The following is a 23711-nucleotide window of genomic DNA, read 5'->3' as shown; positions in this document are numbered from 1 at the left end:
AACATGCAAGGTTCCTTTTCCCATTTATGTTTATGTTGCATATGTATTTTTGGTTAAAAATTACATGGCATAATTTTATATTAAATTGGCATTTAGCTCTAATGCATGAAATAAATAATACCTCGCACACTGTTAATCTTTACCTGGATTGTGTTACTCTTTTTTTCTTTGTATTTCTAGAGCACCTATCTGTGACTTTCTCCAGGGTAAGTTCCCAGAAATGGAATTTCTGCTTCATAGTGATTATATTTTGTTAACTTCATTATTTACGTGTCTACCTGGTCGAAGGTGAATAGCATTCCAGATGTTTGAGTACCATTTTCCTTTCATGCTCATCAACGAAACTATTGTTTTCTTTTGCTTATATGAAATAAGTTGAATGTTTAAATGTATTTTTGTGATTATGAGTGATGAAGGTGATGCTTCTTTACAAACTAACTGGCCCACAATTGTCTTTTATACCAAAACACGGATGTGATGGTGATGCTTAGCTTTGGCCCAAATGCTAATGGGTCAAAGAGAGAACATAGTGGGTATAAAAAAAAATACAAATCAAGGGATGCTGTTTTCCTCATAGGACAAGGATACAGAAGTATGCACTAGGGGAAGGTTCTCATGGAATGCAACCTTCATAAACTTAAATCTCAGTGCTACAAAGTCTCTTTCATGAGAAATTTGGTTAAAAGAGCAACCATTATCTCTATAACTTTTACTGTGGAAGACACATAGTTTGTGAAATCTATATTGCTGTTGTCAAGGTCTCCATGAATGTCAGAGAAAATCATTATGTCCTGTGCCATTAGGTTTCCAAATATATCAAGTAACTCTGAACATGGGCAGAACATGAGGTACAACTGCCTACACTTTTTTTTTAAAAAAATAAATCTGTTTTAGATACTAGTAGAATCTACTACTGATATGGCCTGGCCACTGTCCTATGGAAGGATCTATGATATTTAATATTTAGTACTTCTAACCAACAAATCCTTCCTACTTTAGGTGCCTTGGGTCATAAATAGTGTTAATCCTATTAGGAAGGGCCTTAATTATCGCCTGGAAATAATTGGTTCCAGTGGAAGACATCTAATTAGGTCAAAATGTATTCTATTATAAGGGTCTAATGTTAAAAGCTTTTGTTGTGTGCTAGCAGCCAAGCGTCATTGTTGGTTACTGATTTCTGATTGATCTCCAGTCAGATTTGGACAAAACTATGAATAATTTTACATGTAAGATGTGGGTTGCTTCAGATGCTTTTCCTTCCAAAATGGTTCCAACTGAAAAGACTATATTTTCCACACATCTCTCTATAGAGGAGACGGTTGATATTTCTCAATGTCCAATTGAATTAATACAGAAGACCAATTTTATGTAGCCCACAGTGGAGATATTATTCACAACCTATGGTGCTGGGAATAAATTTTATTTTATTTCATCAATGTGTGTGTATATTTATATGATTATATATAAACCTACACAATACATGTACATATGTGTGGGAATCACTACACATATACTCACACACAAATGAATGTGCTTGAGGAAGCTGCTATTTCTAAACAGGATTGAAGTTTTGATGAGATGAACAATGATCACTTTGTCTCTCAAGGAAACAATCAATTGAATGTTCATGCGATTGTTGGAGCATCTTCAGATGCAGGATTGGAAACAAATGCAAAATTAACTTTTCCTTGGGAGTATATTGGGTTTGAGTGAAGGCCTACAGATAACTTCACTTCTATTATAGCTCTATGAAGCAAACAGTAATTTTGGTTTTATTGTGAACTGAGTCTGTGCAATGAATTAAAACAAAGATGAACAGAAAGAACTCAGCACTGAGGTGAAATTATGTTAAACTTTTATGTTGACCTATCTCAAAAGTTAGTATTTCAATACATTATTAAAGGAACAGCCTGGGAAAGGAACAAGGCAGAAGTTCAGCTGGATGAGCCTGGTTGCAGTGGAGAGGTGTATGTTAAAGAACCCCAGTGAGTGTTCTGCACATTGTAGGGTCTTCCTAGCCAACTATTTCTTGTAACTGTATGAAGTTCTACAAATCCTATAGAATTAAACTGAATACATTGTTTGGTGACTGGTCAAAGTTTTCATCCTATTGCCTCTCTATATTTTCAACATATATTCAAATTATGAGGTTCACTCTCCTGACTCTGGAGTGAGACTGACATTCTGGAAAGGAACTGTCTCTACCAATGGTAGTTGTTCATCTAATGGAAATTTCAGCTCATCCAGCTGAACTTCTGCCTTGTTCCTTTCCCAGGCTGTTCCTTTACTAATGTATTGAAATACTAACTTTTGAGATAGGTCAACATAAAAGTTTAACATAATTTCACCTCAGTGCTGAGTTCTTTCTGTTCATCTTTGTTTTAATTCATTGCACAGACTCAGTTCACAATAAAACCAAAGCATTGAAGGGTAGCATGAGATGCGAGCAGAACAGTGTATGGCTTGGTTGTAGGATGTCTCACTCCAAGCTTTGAAGGGTTGGTCAAGGAAAAATTATCCAAAGAAAGTAGTCACAGACTTCCAAAGGGTTGAATAATAAATATTTAAGGTCTTGTAGGCCAAGAAGTAAAGTTTTGTGTTTTAGCAACTTTACATTCTTGCTACAGTTTGAGAGTAGAGTTATGTAAATAAAAGGCCTACTTGATTTCTAACTAAACTTTATTTATGGAAACTGAAATATCAATTTCATAAGACTTCCACATTCAAAAATATCATTTTTATTTTATTTTATTTCCCCAACCACTTAAATATATGACTGCTATTCTTAGCTTTGGGGCATACAAAAACACCACTGATCATGGTATGCAAATTCATATATTCTCTTGTGTTCTCTAAATGTGAGCACAAAGATCAGTTGGAATGATCATTTAACATGAAGGTTCTTTTTTTTTCAGGTATTATTCCTAGAGTATAGATGTAGAAGGTTAGGAACAAGGCCCAGAGACACATGTTCTCATAAAGCACTTTACCCAATTTTGACTGCTAGGGGACATGGACAATGTCCTTCATTTGTAGGAGGATACCTGTCAAAGCATAGACTAAAACCAGTAACCACAGTTACACGAAGTCACTTTGGAGTTAGTTGGAAAAATAAACATGATAACCACATCAAATCCATGGCTTAACAGCCTTCATTTCATGCTGAGACTTAGGGGTGATCAATAAAAGATAGGGCGGTTACGACCATGGTTATCTTGTCCATCCACAACCAAGACAAGCACTCATAGGTGCTCTGCTTTGTGCCTGTGACAAAAATACTTGTCATATAAAACCTGTATAGCTAAGATACCTGCCATGCAATAAATGAGATCTCCTGGGTAAACTGGGTGGTAGAAGGAAAGGAATGGGGCATGAGAATATGAAGGAACAGGATGGTTGAGCTGCAAGAGGGATGGAGTGGGAGAGCAATGAATGAGATGTCTTGATATAGGAAGCCAGTATGGGGTTAGGGAGAAACTTGGTGGTAGGGAAATCTCAGGAACCTACAAGGATGACCCCAGCTAAAACTCCTAGCAATAGTGGAGAGGGTGCCTGAACTGGTCTGCCCCTGTCATCAGATTAGTGACTACCCTAACTGTCATCATAGAACCTTCAACCAGCAACTAATGGAGGCAGATGCAGAGATCCACAACCAATCATTAGGCCAAGCTCCAGGAGTCCAGTTGAAGAGAGACAAGATGGATTATATGGGCAAAGGGTGGGGGTGGGTCAAGATCATGATGGGGAAATTCACAGAGACAGATGACCCGAGCTCGAGGAAACTCACGGAATCTAGATGGACAGCTGGGGAGCCTGCATGGGATTATGGGACCAAATTAATCCCTCTACATGTGGACAGCAGTTGTATAGCTTTGTTTGTTTGAGGGACTCTGGCAGTGGGAAAAGGCTCTATCCCTGCTGTGCATGAGCTGGCTTTTTGGAGCCCATTCCCTATGCTGGGATGGGCTTGCTCAACCTTGATGCAGAGGAAAGGGGCTTGGTCCTGACTTAACTTAATGTGCCAGGCTTTGTTGACTCCCCATGGGAGGCCTTACCCTTATGGAGGAGTGGATGGAGGGGTATTGGAGGGGAGATGGGAGGGAGTAGGAGACGGGAAAGGAGGGGGAACTGTGGTTGGGTTGGTATATGAAGTGAATAAAAAACTTAAGAAGGTCTACAGAACAAGTTCAGGACAGCTAGGCTTGTTACAAAAGAAAAAAAAAGACACCTGCCATGCAAAACAGCACACAGTTACGTCTGGTAAAAAGTTAAAAATGAATTAGTGAGTCCAGTCCTGCTTATAAAGGTAACTGGCCCTTCCTGCAGATCTTAATAACATTGACATAAATGCTTATCTTTGTTTAAAGGTAAGCAGAATATTCTCTGGGGAGTCTGATTTGAGAAGTGTTTTAGTGTTTTTGCTTGGGGTTAAACAGCCAACAAATTTCAAAAATGCCAAAACTAGCATCAGTAAGTAAGTAAAATAAAATCAGTAAAACTTAGAAATTCAGACTATAGGAGAATAATAAAAAGTCTCCTGGGTGCCTGTCAGAATCCCACAGTTTGGAAGCCTGCTTGTGCATAATCAGGATCATTATCCCTTAGATGGATACTTGCCAGGGACTTATTTTAAGCCTCCTGTCTCATGTAGAGGATGTGTCCCCTTCTCTTCCCCTACTAACTGACCCCATGTCTGAAAATATCTACCTTCAGCCTCTCTCCAAATAACTGGGCCAGACTCCGTAAGGAAGAGAATTGAATTTTCAAAGACTGGTTAATGACACAATTATTGTAAAAAGACTGGGGAAAATGTGTTCTGGTGTCTGACCTTCCCAGAGTTCTAATCCCAGACATATGAAGAGATCAAAGCGAACAGAAGCACACTTTAAGGTTAGAGAGCAATGTCTCTGATAAATCAGTCTCTTTGTAGATCTGGAAAGTGAATTAAAATGCAGAAGGATGTCATAGTCCAGGCTAAGTGGCTACAGTTGTACTAAAGGTGTGGGCTTGAGTATTTGCTGTGGGACTGAGTACTTGGCACAGTTCAGAATGATTCTTCCTCTGCCTTTATTGTACTTTATTGAACAGATTTATCAATTTACATGTACGTCCTTGGTAGAGAGTTGGCAGCAGAGAGTGAGTACACACTACACATGGGAACTTCCCTTAACACCAATGGGAATCAGACTCAACCACTGAAAACATGAAAGCTTCCTAATCACCTTGGATCTTACTTAACAAAATTTTTATTGTCTGGGACCTTACTTACCAAAGGAAGTTCATAACCCCATCCCCATATCCCAACAACACAAGAATCAGAGGGGCTTGGTGCAGAAGTCAATTATATGTAAGTGCCAGTGACCAAACCCAGAGAGACCACTGAAGCACCTGAACTCCGACTGGACAAAGGGCTTCTTGTCTGGGACACCCTGGCCTTATTATTCACACATGAGCATGTCTGCCTCCTTTGTTTTATAGTTCCCATGTTCCTCCTCTCCCAGGCCTTCCTTTTTTTCTTATTGTTCTGAAAATTTTATTTTATTTTATTTGTTGTGTTTCCTGAGACAGTGACTCTTGTAGTTGAGGCTAGCCTCAAACTCTTTATATAGACAAGGCTAGCCTTGAAACACCGATCATCTAGCCTCAGCCTCCCAAGTGCTGGTATTCTAAGCATGTAGAAATTTGCAGTTGTTTTTTTATCCTCTGTATGTGCATATGTTCTTGTATGCACAAGTATACATACATGTGGGGTGTACATGTCTGTGGAGGTGGGCATTTATATTGTACGTGACAAGCATGTGAAGGCCAGAGACAGACATCCAGTGCTGTTCTCTGGGGGCTATCCACCCTGTTTCCTTGATACAGTGTCATACCAAGTGGGTTGAATGGTTGGGAAGCCCTAGGGTCTCCCTTGCTTGGGAATTACAAGTGTATGTCACCAGGCCTTGCTCTTAAAATTTGTATTCTGGGGACTGGACGTGGGTCCTTATGCTTGTATGACTACCACTGTGCTGATGGAGCCACATCAGCCCGGTACTTCTAATGCTCTATGAAGACACCTTTGTTCACCATAATCAGGCTATCCTAACCTTATCATATGTCCTAAATCCACTAGAGTTCACTCAAAAATTGGCTCTGGAGGTGTAGTACCCATATTCAGTCATACAAACACCATACTCACTACTTTGGGAGCCTCTTGTAATAATGAATACTTAATTCTCTTTTTTTTTATTAGATTTAAAAAAAATACCAATCCACATTCCCACTCCCTCCCCTCCTCCCATTCCCTCCACACACCCTCCCACCCCAAACCCCTCTAATCCTAAGAGAGGGTAAGTCACTTTGCTTTATGGAAGGTCCAAGGCCCTTCCTACTACATCTAGGCTAAGCAAGGTATACATCCAAAGAGAATAGGATCCCCAAAAGCTAGTACATACAGTAGAGATAATTCCCATTGCCACTGCCAGTGGCCCCTCAGTCTGCCCCAGCTATACAACTGTCAACCTCATTCAGAGGAACTAGTTTGGTCCTATGCTTGTTTCTTCCCAGTCCAGCTGGAGTTGGTGAGCTCCCATTAGCTCAGGTAAACAGTTTCAGTGGATGAACCCTTCATGGTCTTGACTTTTACATATGCTGACTTAATTAAATGTATTTTAGGAGCTTTTTTAATTCATTGCTACTGACAGAAAATGACTGTTTTCCTAATACACACTGAAACACATAAATGGTTACTACAACTAAAAACATCGAACTGTGAACTCCCTGGAATTCATGCACTATATATAGTTGAGGAATTACTGTTCCCATCTTATTAGATGGCAAGAAATAAATGATTTAATTTGCGAAGGTACATAAAAGCTATCATCTCAGCAATATTTCTATTTATATCAAATATGAGGTGGCCATGATAGGCTTCATCATGGCATATCTGGAAGCTTTACTCTGTGGTGTCATACAATATGGCAGCAGAGAACTGCACAGACGGTTGGGAATGGTTTCTCCATCTTTCCGGTGGTCCCCACAGTGTAGCAGGGAAATATGATTTCTGTGTGTATCTATAATCTCCATCTCACTTTCCTTTTCTAATAGTTCTACTGGATTAGAAACTTCAATAAGTCTTCAGTGATTTAGAATGTGTGCCTAGCCATTTTATTATAATATGAACAACAACAATGTCAACAACAATAACAACCACCACTATTTTCAGGCCTTCATGCTTATTATTTAATGTGGATCACTGCAGCCGTAGAAACCATGCCAAGAGGCCAGCATGGCTATTTCATCCAAATAGGCTACTAATCACATTCAAGGTCATAGAGACTGTAAGTGGAAGAAATGAGACTTAGGCACATCTCTTTGATTTTAATCTTGGTCTTTAATCATAATTTAACACAGTGTTCTGAAATTCACTTACATCTACATAAGTGGGATGTCATCCTAATAAGCCCGAGCTTGACTACTAACCATCTCTGAAAGCCTGGGCTCTCTATTTTGGTCCTAGTCAATCACTACATTTCCTTTGGCATCTGAGATAACCATACATTAACAAAGGCTTCTAACTGGAGCTCTATGCTCTAAATATTAGCTACTTTCTTTTACCTTTAGTATGTAAAACAGAGTGAATCCACAGTGGTATGCCTATTCTACTGGTCTAGAGAAGAATTAATAAACCAAAATAGTGGGAGTCCATCTAAACATAGACCTGCCTCTAACTCTCTTTGACTTCAAATTCTCCATCTGGACAGATAAGTATATTCATGATAAAAAAAAAATCTTTTCAAGATAACAGAAAATCGTCAACTTCCAATGACCCTGACATAGATAATTAGGTGATATTTTTTAGCTTCATGCTTAAGTTATAATTGAGGTAAATATTCTTTTTGAATATTTTTGCTTGCCTTAGGCTGTCTTACTTCAGAAACGAAGCTACAAATAGGTCAGTAAGAAAGAGTCTGAAGTGAATCATCAGAATGCATTGCACATCAGCAGGGCAAAAACGGCCTCAAATTTTTTCTTGTAGATCCAGGGAGAACTCGAAGTCAGATTTCTGGGCTTAAGTCCATCCATTTGTGGTGACCTCCACCAAGTCACCACGCTGAGTGTTATTTTTATTCAAAGCACTAGCATGTCTCCTGCAACTGAAAAAAAATCCTAAGACTGACTGTGTAAGACACAAGGTGATAGAAATTCAAATGAAATGTAAATTAAGATCTCATCCTTTTTAATTCTCAATACTTCCAACAATGACATCAACCTGGTGTTGGGACAGTTTCACATCATATGCTGTGCTAAGAGCATAAAGGACGTTCAGTTGTGAAATACAAAGCACCCAGACAAAAAGATGAGGGACATTTTATTTCCTTAAAACTGACAGGGATGGCTGGGCGACTTAAGCAATGCACAGAGGTGATCAAAACCCTTTATTACCTGGGGAAGCCATATCCATATCTCTGAATACCCTGGGCAGCTCTTTGTAAAACTGCCGGTGTCATTGTTTAAACAATGTTTGCTAAAAATAGTACTTGAATCATGGGTTTTTAATTTGTTAGCACAGGGCTCCTAGACATGAATTTCAAACCTATAGAGACTTGAAAGAAATTTAATTAAAGGACTGCAGATAACATTTGTTACAATACTATAATAGACACAATGACTGTAATTCTCAAATTGTATTGGATGATGCTGAAATAAGATAGCCTTTCAATCATATTCATTACCAACGGTTCCCAAAGAATTGTTAATCATATCATGTTTTCTGTGATGAATTAATCTAGCAACAGTGATATCTATACATATTAATATGAACCCTGCCATGTCTGTAGATTCTATTATTAGAAGTGAAGACATATGAGTTCTTTGAGTTAGCCATTACCTTTCACGACCACATTCCCAGTACTGCTGGCAGTTCCGAAATGGTTCGTGGCTATACAGGTATAACTTCCAGCATCAGATTTAGTCACATTGATGATTCTGAGGTTTCCATCTTCAGAAATGGTAATTCTGAAAGCAAAGGAAATAAGCAAGATGTGAAGTTTATCTCATGAGAAATGATTTCTGTCTTTCCGTTGCCTGTCACATTGTAAATCATAGTTCCATCATTTGACAGCCTTGTCTGTTTCTTTTTTAGGAGTTTGTCTATATATGCATGAACATTATTGAGATGAGTCTTGTGTTTAATAATTTCCCCATTTGTCTTGCTAAAAAGTCTCAAACTTTGCTTAGAATAGCCATTATGAATATTAGATTGGTTGTAGCTATTTCTTATTCTGTAATAACTCTTGACGATACAATGCAAAGGGAATCTTAAAGACCACCATTAGTTTTAAAATTACTAATGAAAAATTAGAAAAGGGCATTGAGGAGATGGCTTAATTGGTGAAATGCTTGCCATGGAACTGTGAGGACCTGAGTTCCGTTCCCAGAATCCATGTGGAAAGAGCTGGGTCAGATGTCATAGGTTTGTAATTCTAGAAGTACTTTTGGCAGAGGTTGGTCAACTAGTCTAGCTTGCCCAGTGAGCTCCCAGGGAGTAAGAGACCTTGTCTTAAAAACTAAATCAGCCAGCATGTGAGGACTAATCAAAGTTTACCCCTGGCCTCCCTTACACCCTCATCAGCGCTCTCTCTCTCTCTCTCTCTCTCTCTCTCTCTCTCTCTCTCTCTCTCTCTCTCACTTGTGCAACCGCGCGCGAGCACACACACGCACGCACACACACACACACACACACACACACACACATTGTTCTCTTGTGTTTTTTTTTTTTTTTTTTGTTTCAATAACCTTTAGTCACACTGGTCCTTACAAAGTTTCCAGAGTATATCAGATCTGTTCCAACCCCAGGTCCTTTGAACTTACTATTCTGTCAGACTTGGGCATTACCTCCCTTTATTGGTTACTTGTTTGTTGTTCTGTATCTTCTGAGAGCAGGGACAGTGTTCATCTTATGATTTAACTTGCCTCTGACATACTGCATAAAGTAGGCTCACTGCCCTATAAATTGTTGCTAGGTGGTAGAATGAATAGGTATATAAGCAAATTCTATTCTAAGAATTGACATATGTTATGGGAATTTCAAGTTGCTAAGCCACTTGGTGCTTGTAAATATCCCAGCTGAGGATCGAGAATGGGAAGAATTTCACTTAACAAAACTTTTGATTGGGATTTTTTATTTTTAATAAACATAACTGAAGATTTAAATGTATTATGTTGCAGACACGGTGTTTACTATTTTTCAGATAATGAAGCTATAGCTTTTCTCGGGACCTGTTCCAGATTCTACAAGCGGGTTAGCCAGAATGTGGAAAGCTTAACAAAGGACGATGGAAACACAAAGGTAAGAGTGTTCCCACATCACACACGCCAGTTCTGCTTGCTCAGCTGTGTAACCTTTGGTCTCCTTGTCTATGAGACGGAACTTATTAAGCAAACCCGATTGGCTCTTGGAAAGAACAGGTTCTGTTTCTTACATGTTCCCTGGTATTTATCAGCTAGTAGTATCCTTCCTCTCTTTGTTTGTTGATTATTAATCAATTGATTTGTTTTTGTTTTGTTTTGCTTTGTTATTTGTTTTGTTGTTGTTGTTGTTGTTGTTTTGTTTTTTTGAGAAAGGGTCTCACTGTGTAGACCAGGCTGGCCTTGTATTTCTAATCCCAGTTCTGGGCTTACAGGTGAGTACTAAACTACCTGGCCTCTTTATCTTTAAACATGAACTTTTATTTAGTCCCTTCTATTCATGGTAGGTTGGGATAGACCACAATTTCCTCAGTACTTTCCTTTTATATTGTAGTTAAGTCAGCCTATAAATAAATGGAGTCATCTCAAACCAATGGACAGGCAGCTAGAGTGTTGTGGCTGGGTGGTCTATACCATCGGATGGTGTCTGTGACTGAGTTGCTTTCTGCTGGAGGCCTGGAGCCAGGGACAGTGGCTTCTAGACTGAGATAGTTCCCTCGTGGAGGCTATAAAGCCATGGTGGTGGTAGGAGCTCCTGGCAGCTGGACTGAAACGGCTGCCTTGGTACTTGTATATTTCATGTTTTACAAGCCATAAAACCTATGGAGACTCAATTAAAGCAAAGTTCTCAACATAACCAAAACCTGCCCTCAGCAATGGTTGTGGTCCTAATGAGTCTGAGTCAGAATCACACAAGAGGAAGCAGCCTTAAAACTAGGCATGAGACCTATCTGCAAAACAAAGAGGAAAGGAGCTGCTCATCGGAGACTTCTGTTTCTAAATCACCCAGGCAAAGAAGGATGTACGAACTAAACCAACAAAGCTCAAGTTTCAACAGGGATTGCGCTATAAAGATATAAAAGACATCCACACAAACTCTGTGTAAGGTCTAATCTGTCAACACCTGCCATGGAAGGGGGAAGGCACCTTTCCCTGTGGATTTGTACTCAGTCAATGGTCAATGTGTGTGAGAGGGATGTTTTCTTTAGAGGTACAGGCACCGATAAGGTACCTGAGCTCCTTTAAATAAGCCATTACTCATATTCCTGTGAACAACCTTAATGAAAATCATTGAGCCATGTACAGAGGACATGAAGGTAGAAAGAAGGAGAATCTGGAAGAGGAAGGGCATTAGCTGCAGTAGGAGTGACGGGAAAGAGTAATAGGAAGTGAATGCAATCAAAATACATCATGTACATGTGAGAAAATGTCAGAAAATGACCGTTATTATGTATAAAAAATGTAGTAAATAATGATGAAGTTCCTATTAGTCTTATACATAGGTACTTCTTCCTGTAATAAAATTCCTCAAAGCTTTGGTTTTAAAAAGTATTCTTGCTCCAGCTACATCAAAGCCTCAGTTGAAACTCGGAGATGCCGACTGGAGGCCTTCAGCTTACTCACTCTCAGAGGCACTCACGGTTCCTCACCGAGCAGCATTTGATTCTTTATTTACCCGAGTGCAGATGTACTGATAAAAGGAAAATGGCGATCCACATCTTAATTACCTCAATAACAACAAAAATATTCTTCAAGGACTTAATCATATTTCTATTTATGAGACAATTTGCTGGAAATTGAGAAATGTCAGTGTAATTAACTCCGTACATAGGGTGGCATTCATATTTTGGATGTGAATTCATCTAACATGAGGTAGACGAGCCTGGGGCGTAGTAAACAGAGGGATGTTTTCAATGCTCAAAGGTCTATTAATAGATCGTTTCAATTGAAACAATAGCAGTGCAATTCCAAAATCCTAAAGCTTTAGCCTAAATTAAACTGTACTATGCAAATCTGTGGATCAGAAAAGAGGCAGAGGACTTCCCATAAAATTATTTAGGCCCCAGAGCAACCCTGATACATTGAAAGTCTATAAAATTGACCACATTATTTTTATGCTCAAAGATAGGGAAGCTCAACTTTTTCAGAAGTGATATTTTGGACTAGATGATTCTTAGCCTTTGGGAAGGACAGCAAACAGAATATGAGGGTTCTTTCAGGCCCACTCTCCCCTATGTTCTGATCATCAAAGAGGCTTAAGGGAGCATGTCCTGGGGAGAGGACAAATTCTCTCTCTAGTTGAGAACTGGTCTGAGCCAATTTACCCTCCCAATGTTATTTACAAAGAAGTAAAAAGCAAAAGAAGACAAAAAGAGACTGGGATATTAGAATTCATGCGAGGGGATGCCAGAGAGAGAGATCGTTTGTAGGTGGGACAACCTCAGCAGCCTTCACTAAGTCATGTCATCTTGCTACGGCTTTATCTTTCCTCGGAGCAATTCACATTAGTGGGCAATCTGATGTTCTCAGCATGGTTCTCTTACAATACAGTTCAATGACTAAGAAGACAACCTAAAACTCAAATCTCACTCCTGTTCTTGTGCTGTGTCGTTTTGAGTAAAGCTGTTTCTTTGTACTTAAGTTTTCTTATTTGAATAAACAGACTACTAAGAACTATGTCTTGTAGGTTGTTGGTAAGTTTAGCAGTAGTGAGAAAAATGTGTGGCATATCAAACAAACCTAATAGGTGAATCAACCAATTGTTCTCATCAGTGGAGAGCGACATCCCTCCTGGTCCCATTGTTCCAAGTATCTAAAAAGGACGGCTCACATGAAGACAACTGGTGAGTAGTTTTGCCGGTTAACAATGCATACGGGTGACACTAAGTTGTCACAGAATAGTGATGAAATATGAGTGCCGTTTGGGGATATTTAATAACCACTCCCCAGATGGCAAGCCTTCCTAATTGAAATGTTCTATCCTGGAAGGAGGCTAATAAGATGCAGAAAACGAACAGCCTCACAAGTAAGAAGAGAAGATCTGAAACTTACAGGTTTTACAAGGCTCCACCCCATGATGAAAGAAGCAAGAAACAACTGACTGGGGACAAAACTCTGAACTGTCCCCCTTCCTGGAGAAGATACTCTTGGATCTGTAGACCCCCCTGCAAGTCATGCATAGAGCTCCTGGACTGCAGCTTTCTTGAGTTGCCACCCATCCAGGGTGGACTTTTCAATGGCACTGTGCCTTTGAGTCCCTGCACCTGCATGTCACCCATCCCCAACACCGCTTTATTAAATTCCAATGAGCTCATCCCTCTGCCACGTTGACCTTTGCAGCATCATTTCTTTGGACTATTTTTGGTGCCTCCTCAGGAATAAAATGTTTGTTCAAATCTCTCCAGGAAAAATTAGCAAAACAGCCTTCACACACATAGCTAAGTTTTCAATAAGTGCAAAATTACTTTAAATAGGACAAAACATCTGGAAAATACCATCACCATGTTACAGACCATCCATTTCTATGAGTAGAATGGTCATTACTTTTCCAATAAGAAGATTGTTTTTGATAACTCTAGCTATAAGAAGAGCAGGGACCAGACCTGGCTGACCAGGAGATCCTGTTCTCTTCTCTTCAGTGGTTGGTTTAAGGATACTCATGCCATCAACACCAGAGTCTATCTGGGGAGACAATCTTTTTCTGCTGAATTAATAAACATGGGAGATATAAAACTAGAACTTTGTCTGCCATGGGAAAAGAAAAAAACAGCTCTTAAGGAAGTCAAGCAAAGAGACTGAGAGAGGCCAAGATGGAGAGACCAGCACCTCATGCCAGTACTGAACTTATTCTGTCCATGCCTAATGCTTAGGAACCCTTGATATATGAATCAATAATTTAAGATATCAAATAATAAGATATCAATAATTTAAGATATCAAAAATGGAGTTTTCAGACCATAAAAATGGAAGAATGAAATCTCTTGAAGAAATTTCTGAACTTGTCTAGGTGATCATGGATATGAGAGTAGCAGGCAGGGAGTGGGTTTCTGCCAGAGTCTGTGGTGACTGCCTCTCCAGAAGATATCGTGAGCAAACCGGTGATGCTTACTTCAGTAAAATGGTCACAGAGCATTGAGTGCAGAGAAAATTGACCTGCTAGTTCCTCATATATGGCTGTATCATATGCTGTAGCTACTTAATTATACATGTAAGGCTCTAAGTTCAAAAATTGACCAGTTGTTTTAAATTTGCTTTTTAGAATCTGTGTGTATGTGTGTGCATGTGTGATGTACTTGTCCATGTGTGTATATGTGTGTCAAAATCAGACACCAATATCAGGTGACTTCTTCAATTTCTTTCTATATGATTGTTTTGACAGGGCATCCCTCAGTGAAACTACAGCTCTTATAATTGGATACGCTGGCTGGGCGCTGGCTAGGTGATGAGCTAGAGGGGCTCTTCTGTTTCTTCCTTCCTTTCCGCAGCTCCGTTCCTCAGAAGAAGTTGGTGCTGGCTAGGTGATGAGCTAGAGGGGCCCTTCTGTTTCTTCCTTCCTTTCTGCAGCTCGGTTCCTCAGAAGAAGTTGCATACATGCTACCTGACTTTTGCAAGGGAGTACAGGATCTGAATTCAGACCCCATGCTTTCATGATAGGCGTTTTACTGACTGAACCATAGTTTTAATCTCTGTGTTTTGGAGTCAAGAAATCACTCTTATTTTAGGTGGCACTATTTGGACAATCTCAAAGAACTTTTGACATAACACCCAATATTAATATTTATTTAGACACTTGTTATAAGTTGGATGTCATGGCAACTTTCAAAAGAGGAAAGCAAAATAAAATAACAACCAAGTTCTTTAAAGAGTCATTTTATATTAATTTTCCTGAAAGTTAAAAAGATTTTATTTATTACTTAATATTTTTATGTGTATGACAGTTTTGCCTGCATGTATATATGTGTTCCATATATACGTGTGTGTGCCTGGTGACTGCAGAGGTCAGAAGAGGGCACTGGGTCCCCAGAACTAGAGTTACAGAAGGTTTGGAGTCCCTATATGGGTGCTGGAAAATGAACCTGGCTCTTCTGTAAGAGCAAGTGTAGTGTCCTTAACACCTGAGCCATCTCTTTAGCCCCTCTCAATGAGACTGCAACATTTTCTTTGTATTGCATCTCATGTGAGCTTTTCCATTTTAGGCTATTGATTGACCCCGAGGTTGATGTTGAACTCTGAGCTCCTCCTAAGGCTTATGAATAGTGATGGAGCCAGATAAAAAGGATTGAAAAATGTAAATCCATCCCTGACTTAGAATAGGTCAGTCCTGACCTACCAGCGGGCTTTCGAAGACATCACTGATAACGGCAGAGAGAAGTCAAAGATGATAAAGTATCAAGTAATAAAAACAAGGGTGTGACACGGAACTCAATTGTCTCTACACGAGGAGAGGTCATCTAATTCACAACACAGTAAATTACCTGCAGCACACAGAAGTGTTTGCTCCCCTCCTGTCACTAGGGGTTTCTGATGCGGGGAGGACAGGAGCAGATCTGGAATAAGGAGATAAACTGAATCTTTCTTTCTTAGTCTGAGGCTCTGGGTTGCAGCCATTGAAGAGCTGACCTTGTCAGCCCTGTAAATCAAAAATAGTCTGGGGACAGGGGACCTTTAAAAGTGCTGAATCTTTTCTTTTGGGGGGCTTTAGTAACAGATGACAAAAGCTGCTGACTCCACAATATTCTATCACCCCAAAGGGAAGGCTGATCCCAGAATGGTGACCTGTAATTCTTAGGAGCAGTTGTGCGTGGAAGGCCTGCTGTTAGGGAGAGAGACAGGGCATCCTCATTTGCCTGCGAGTCACTTTGAAATATTTCCTTGTAATTAAATCTCTTTACACTACAACTTAGAAAGCTACTTTTCCTTCTGCAAAAGGGGGAGGGGTTATGGAGAGATAACATCCTTTTAATAAATAGAAAAAGGTAACCATCGTTGTCTCTCTTTTATATATGTGATATATTCCAAAAACCACATTTCAATGTTGGAAGCCCAAAAACAAAATAATAGGTTTATACATTACAGGGTGGGTTAGTGTTCCTGAAAAGGTAGCTTACATAATGTTAAGCATGGCTACTTGTCAGCTGAGGAAAACTGGTGGGGTGGTAGCATTGACACATGAGGCTTAGGACCAGATGTGCATGGACTGTAAGCTCCAGGGCCTACCAGTGATACCTTAGGTATCATTAAGACATGCATCCTCTCAACCAGAGGTCTCATAGAGTGTATCAATCATCCCCTCACTGTGAGGTCAGAGCAAAGGTTGCCTAGTCCTAAATGTATGCTTCATTCTATCTTGGATAGTCTCTTACTTCAAATAATTGAGAAATTTCACGGAAAAATTCATTCTGGGATAATTGTGACAAATGGGAAAACTGGGTGCTATAGGTAACACATCCCTCCAGGGCAACAATAACCTGGAGAATGGCAATGGCTTTAGGGAGCAGATGAACTTCTCATTAAAGTTCCTACCCTGCCCCTGTGGATCCTTCAGATTGTTAATGCCTTGGTTTCCACTGTTACTATTTGTGAAGTACTGGGAGCAGGAGTTGGGGCAGCTTCAGGCATAAAGCTACAAGTTCCTCTCATTCAGCTATCTGTACAGACTTTACCCCACAGAAAATGGTGTAACAGAAGTTAGTAGGGTATTACCACTGTAAAGTTCCATGTACAAAGTAGCTTCACTATGGGGACTTGTTATTTCACACCTCAGGGGGCTGACGTCTGCTATTACTGATATTTTCTGAGCAGTTCTACAGGAAGGCCCAATGGCTCAAGATAGGCAGGGTTAAGTCTACTTAGATGGCCACCTATCCCTCTTTCCTAATTTCTAGTGACTGGTGACCACCTTTGTTGTCCCTTGTGGAGACATTTCTCAGTATTCTGAGTCTCTTATCACATAATATCCTTTCTAGGTGTCCTTCACATCGCCTTCCCCTGTGCATGGTTCTGCAGTCAAATTTCCCTCCCACCATGACCCTGATCATTGAATTATGTGATCTGTTCTGCCCGTATTGAAATCTGATTCACTTGTAATGACCATTTCCCATTTAAGGTCACATTGCAAGGTTCTGAGTGAATATAACATTTAGGAGTACATCATTCAATCTATCAAAAAAAAAAAAAAAAAGAACCACACCAGAGCTATTGGTACTATGTGACCAACTGACTTGTGGTAATAGGAATGTAATTAGCTCCAATAATCTCATAGAAAGTGACACTATTAGGAGGTATGGCTCTAGTGGAATGGATTTAGCCTTCTTGGAGGAAGTGTGTCACTGTGAGGTTGGGCTTTGAGGTCTCCTAAGCTCAGGATACCAAGCAGTGTTTTTTGTTTCCTTCAAGATGTAGGACTCTTAGCTACTCCTGCAGCACCTCATCTGCCTGCATGCCACGTGCTCCCCTCCATGATGGTAGTGGACTGTATCTCTAAAACTGTAAGCAAGCTACTCCAATTAAATATTTTATTTATAAGAGTTGCCATGGTCATGGTGTCTCTTCACAGTAATAGAAACCCTAGGACATGGCTTCTATACCGCTTTGTAGTCCTCAGAGGAGAGTGCAAAGTAAGAACTGAAGATGGGATTTTGCTTTTGTATTCCTGGCACCAATTCACGTGCCTATTAGTGTACAATTGCTTGGTTGCTTGTAAACAAAGGGTCTTGTACCTTCTCCCATTAGTAAATAGCAGAGGTTCAAATTGCTGCTCTTTTGTGCTGTAATCCAATCTAATACGGAGCAATAAGTAGAGATGGAATGCAACAGTAAGGCAGTCCAGTAGAGGGCTGGAGAGATGCTTCAGCACTTAAAAGTACTGGCTGCTCTGCCAGAGGACCTGGGGTTTAATCCAAGCATCCACATAGTGCTTCATAAACTGTCTGTTATCTCCAGTCCCAAGGAATTCAACACTCTCTTCTCACCTCCAGGGGCAACTGCATACATGAACTACATGCAGGCATAACACCCATACATACAAAAGAAAAATAACTTAATTTTTGATGCCCACAGGTAAAAAAAAAGAACCAAGATTTGCCGGAGACTTGAAACCTTCTCAACTCACTAAGTTTATTTATTAATGGATTAAAGTAGGTGTCTGTTTCTATCCTTTTTGTGGTTGGCCAATTAAGATTTATTTTGATATTAAAATTAAAACAATTTCAGCAAGTGGAGGCTGTTTGGTTACTTTTGTTACTGTTGTAGTTAGGGTTTCTATTGATGCAAAGAGACACCATGACCATGACAACACTTATAAAGAAAACATTTAACTGGAATGGCTTGATTACAGTTTCAGAGTTTCAGTCCATTATAATCATGACAGGGAGCATGGCGGCATGCAGGCAGACATCGTGGTGGTGGTAGCGGAGAGTCCCACATCTTGCAGGCAGCAGGAGGTCAACTCAAAATTCACATGAGGGACCCTTGAGCAAAAGAGACCTTAGAGCCCACCACAGCAGTGACACACTTTCCCTAATAAGGCCCCACCTCCTAATAATGTCACTCCCTTTGCAGGCCATTTTCTTTCAAACCACCACAGCTGTTATGACAAACTATCTGAGAGAACCAAAGGACAGAGAGATTTATTTTGGTTCACAGTTTTGGAGGGTTTGTTCCATGGTCTCATGGACCGTATGTTTGGGTGAGATATCAGGCTAGCTGGAGCAAGTGTCAGGAAAGCCTTTCATTCACTCAAGGAAGACAGGAATCAGGAAGATCAGAGCCAGGAAGTTGGGGAGCATGCAGAACTCAAAGGCCTATCCACAAATGACCTACTTCCTCACACTAGCCCCCAACTTCTAAGTTTTGACAACTTTCCCAAAGAGTGTTATCAGCTGGAGGTCAAAGGTTAACCATGTGGAAGACAGTTCATATTCATGCCATAATAGAGATACAAAATTGTGACCTATGGTTTTCTGAACTCTGAAAGAAGCTGAGCTGCTTGTGAGGAAGGCTGTGCCTTTTTCTGTCCTTGCAGCAGTAACCCTAGGGCGCAGTGTTGGGGCGTAACACCCATGAGGCACATAGAGCACTAGACTGGCGGAGATGTGGCAGTGAGGGCACAGAGATAGATTTGTGCCTTCAGGTCATCAGGGGGAAATTGGCAGAGGTGATAAATGGACTTGGGGGAAGCTCCCCTATCTGCGCCATCTGAGAAATTACAAAAACTAGTTTGAATAATTGCATTAGTATATATACCATACACCTACCCGAAGCAGATAACACTACATTTGCCTCTGAAGAAATAAAGTGTATTACAGTGTATCTTAGTTACTTTTCTGTCACTATGATAAGACAGTATGATCAAGGCAAGTTAGAGAAGAAAGCGTTTATTTAGGCTTAAAGTTTCAGAGGCTGAGTCTCTGGTTGTCATGGTGGGAGTATGGCAGCAGCAGCTGGATTTGATGCTTGAGCAGTAGCTGGGGGGTTAATGAATAAAGAAACAGCCTTGGCCTGTTGATAGGACAGAATTTAGATATGTGTGTGGGGGGGTAGGAAACTGGACTGAATGCTGGGAGAAGGAAGGCGGAGTCAGAGAGACACCATGGAGCCACCGACAGAAAAAACATGCTGGAACTTTGCCAGTAAGCCACTGACACATGGCGATGCACAGATTAATGGAGATGGTTTAAATTAAAATGTAAGAGCCAGCCGATAAGATGTTAGAGCTAATAGACCAACCAGTGATTTAATTAATACAGTTTCTGTGTGGTTATTTTGGTTCTGGGCTGCCGGGACAAACAAGCGGCACTCCTATAGTTCCACAAACTGTGGATTAATCATTCAGATATATGAGCCTCTGGGGCCATCCTCATTCAGACCACCATACTCTGGTTTGAATTAGTTCAACTTTCCTTCCATTTTCTCTTTAAGTGGCATGTGACTAAGCTTAGATATTGTACATTACCTCAAACAATCTTACTTTCTGTAAATTGGCAGGATTTGTTCCTTCCCTGAGCTGGGGATGCTTAGATCTTTTAAAATTAAGATTGTTTGGGGGTAATGTGCAATTTAAGTGAGTTGAGAGCCACAGAAGACAGCTTTACACCCACTGAAAGGAAAAAAAGGATGTTTGGATTACAAATGTAAATGCAGGCCAGCAAGAAGAGACTCAGTCCCAGGGCGATTTCAAGCAAACCCATCATTGATCTTCCCATGGAGTTTCTGTGGCAGCAAGAGACATCACTATTGAACAGGCACCCTGGTGACAAAGTTCCCTTGGAGATAATTTGCTTTCTGTTGTAAGGTCTGAGTTTAATAAAGCACAGAATAATGTGTGTATTTCAGTCCATCAGAAAAACACCCAGTGATTCCCACCCTGCTGCCCTGCCCACAGTACTGCTTCCAAGAGAAAACAGTCATGATGCCTACCCTGTTTTCATATAGCGCTAGCTTCCTCCCAACAAAACCCTGTAAAATAACCCAGAGAGAAGCAACTGCCTGAGAGTGGAAGAGTAACAGTGAAGATGGAGTTAATTATTTTATTCTCTCGGCAATGCGTGACAGAGCAGAGAAATATTCTTCCTGACCTAGTAAAACTTTGGCATCTTATTTGTTTTTCTAAGTACATAAGCATGAAAATACCAAATCAGGGAATAGGGGACTAAAATTAGAGGCACGTTTGGCTCTAAAATTCATTTCTTAAATTTCAGAGTTTAATTAATGCCAGGCTATTTGTGTCTCCATTAATACAAGATTTAGAATTCCTTTCTTCTGAGAAATTATGACACAGAATAATCTTAGCATAAATCTACCAGACATCATGAAGACAAATAAGGGAAGAGGGAGGGAGGTAATATATTTCATTGTTTATAATTCCATATACTTCTGTCAAAGCATCTTAATAAGTAATATATTACTTCCATAATGCGCAGAAAAAACTTATTAAGGTCATACATGGATTTTTATATCGTATCCTCCTAGGGCACTAGAGTAGACAGTGAATGAAGGAGTGGTTTAATTCACAGGTTCAAGGATGGGCAATAGAAAAGGAAACATGGACAAAAAGACCCAGGAGAAAAACTAAAAATTATTAAGATGGGCATTGGACATGAAAGGTACTCAGCTTATTAAGGAATTTCAAATTACTAAGTGCTACTGTTAGGTGACTGTAGCTTCTAAAAGCTCGTTGAACCGATACAATTTTAAGTACAAAGATTATTCCGGAGAAAAATATTAAAATGGCCAAGATCAGTATCATCAAGTGAGAGGGTAGAAGATGTCATACGCCCAGGTTTCCCCACAAAGTTTCTATTGCTCCCATTATTCCAGTCTGTGTAGTTCCAGAAGCGACACAAACACAAGACAGGATGCATCCATAGTTAAGTGATTTTCCTTGCATTTTCCGCTAGAGATTTGTTTATAATTAGGGATTTTCTTTTCTTGTTTACTTGTCAAAATGTCTTCTTTTTCTCAAGAAGTTTGCCTTTTCTTGAGAAATTTATATTCCTGCTAATAGGTTTGAAATCAAGGATCAAGCAAAGAATGTATAAGACGTGAATCAGAGGATGACCTGTTACTCCCAATAACTGGAATGCCTAGAAGGCAATAGTAATTACTAACCATAAAGGGAGCCCACTACATAGATGATGTAAGTTACTGCGCAGAAGCAAATAGTGGAGCCAGGGATGCCAGAGACAAATTTGTTTTAGTTGTATTGCTTCCCCTGTCCTCAGTCCCTTGGCAACTTCAAGACAAAGCTGTGTTTGCTTCATTCCTCTTACCAGGGAATACCACAACTGCAGCCTTTCTCAAGAGAAATGAAAGACGAATGCCCTCACTCTTGCTTACATCATGATAGAATGCCATTGTCAAGGTTTAGTTGAAGTGCCTAATGGTTTCCCTGGCCTGAATGCCAGCTGTACTCAGCACCTATGCCTGCTGTGGAAGAACATACACCCGGAATCACAAAAGAGCAACACATTCCAGACTTTCTCTGACTCCATGCATGCTGTGCCCTCCATCTCTGCTCCAGTCATTCGAGATGGCTTAAACTTCCGTTCCCACGCGGGGTAGGCAGAGAGCTTGAGAAAGTCTTAACACTCGGATTCTAGCTTGCATCTTTGAGAAGGGAGTCAGATAGTTGGAGAGAGGGTTTGGAGGATGTGAGAATCTGCTGTGTTTGCAGAAGACTGGATTAAATTTTCAGCACCACATCAGGCAGTTCACAGCCATCTGTGACTGTAGTCCCAGGGGACCCCACTGCCTTCTTCCAACCTCTGTCATCACCAGCATACACAAGGTACACATATATACTTCCAGGCAAAACACCCATGCACAGAGAATAACAATAAATTTAGAAAATAAAATAAAATTGGGGCCATATTGATAGCACCTTAATGTAATCTGAGTCTTGAGAAGGTTAAATGTGAAAATATCCCTGGAACACTTATCACCCCTGTTGCTGAGCAAGCAGCCGATAAACGAGGCTGTTGTGACGGCTTTTGGTGATTATTTCCAGCATCATTATCATAATCTATAGTCAGTTGATGTTTTCTTCAAAGGGCTCAAAGTTGAAAATTACACCAGTTGAGTAAGGGGAATATAATATAGCTATGACGGATGGAAGTCAGTATCTACCCACCATAAACGGTGAGAACAGTAAAAATAAATACGATGAAAGTGGAAAGCATTGAGTTCACCAGGTACAGCTGTCTCTCAAGATTCTGAGCCCAGAGGCTGTGGCTGTTTTGGGATAAGAGGGATTGCCTAGGCTTCCAAATTGTTCCCACATAGCAGAACTAAATTGAATTTTTCCCCCTCCTATTCTCAGAAGGGTGTGCATGGACTCTGTAATTGCTTACTACATGCTGCTAAGAACGCTCGAGGACTCGGAGAGATGCTGGCTTCAGCTTTGTGAAATGTGCTCTCTATCTATCCTGCTCCCGCACATCCCTTGTATGACATTCTGAACATCAGTGTGTATTAGGCAGCTTCTGTTACTCCCAACTCATAGACCTCCACAGCTGCCCAGTCAATTCTTTAAGCATTGATCAAATACTGGCTCCACACACAATCACTCCATCTATACAAACACTCTCCACATACCAGGTCCTATGCCTTAGTTTTCTTTCTGTATTCTTATTACTTCATATCAACAAGCAGATAGTTAATACATTTATTACTATGTGAAAATTCATTTATCTTTAAAGGATATCGGCTACATGGGTGACTTCTTAAGGTTAAAAACTTACTATATGGACTGGACAAGTGAATCAATGAATTAAAGCACTTACTAGGACCTGAGTTCAAATCCCCGGGCTTATGTATGACCACAGGGTTGCCTGTAATCCCAGACAGGAGAATCATTGAGCCTTGCCAGTCACAAATTTAGATCCAGATTCAACAGGCAACTCTGTTTCAAGGGAATAAGGACATCTGGCTTCCACACATAGGGTGCATGCACCTGCATTCACATTTGTCCAAACATTGCG

General features: G+C 40.2%; 1 protein-coding gene across 8 annotated transcripts in view; it reads right to left on the bottom strand.

Moving 5' to 3' along the window:
- The window catches only part of Cntn4 (contactin 4), a 1000475-nt gene that overhangs the window by 71684 nt on the left and 905080 nt on the right, over positions 1-23711 (bottom strand). For all 8 annotated transcript variants that reach the window (XM_026788153.1, XM_026788152.1, XM_026788157.1 and 5 more), the window contains one exon: positions 8873-9000. In XM_026788153.1, coding sequence (XP_026643954.1) covers positions 8873-9000 — 128 coding nt within the window. The remainder of the gene's footprint in view (positions 1-8872; positions 9001-23711) is intronic.

Source organism: Microtus ochrogaster, unplaced genomic scaffold (assembly GCF_000317375.1).
Source record: "Microtus ochrogaster isolate Prairie Vole_2 unplaced genomic scaffold, MicOch1.0 UNK1, whole genome shotgun sequence".
NCBI lineage: Eukaryota > Metazoa > Chordata > Mammalia > Rodentia > Cricetidae > Microtus > Microtus ochrogaster.
This window is presented reverse-complemented; position numbering and strand designations above follow the sequence as displayed.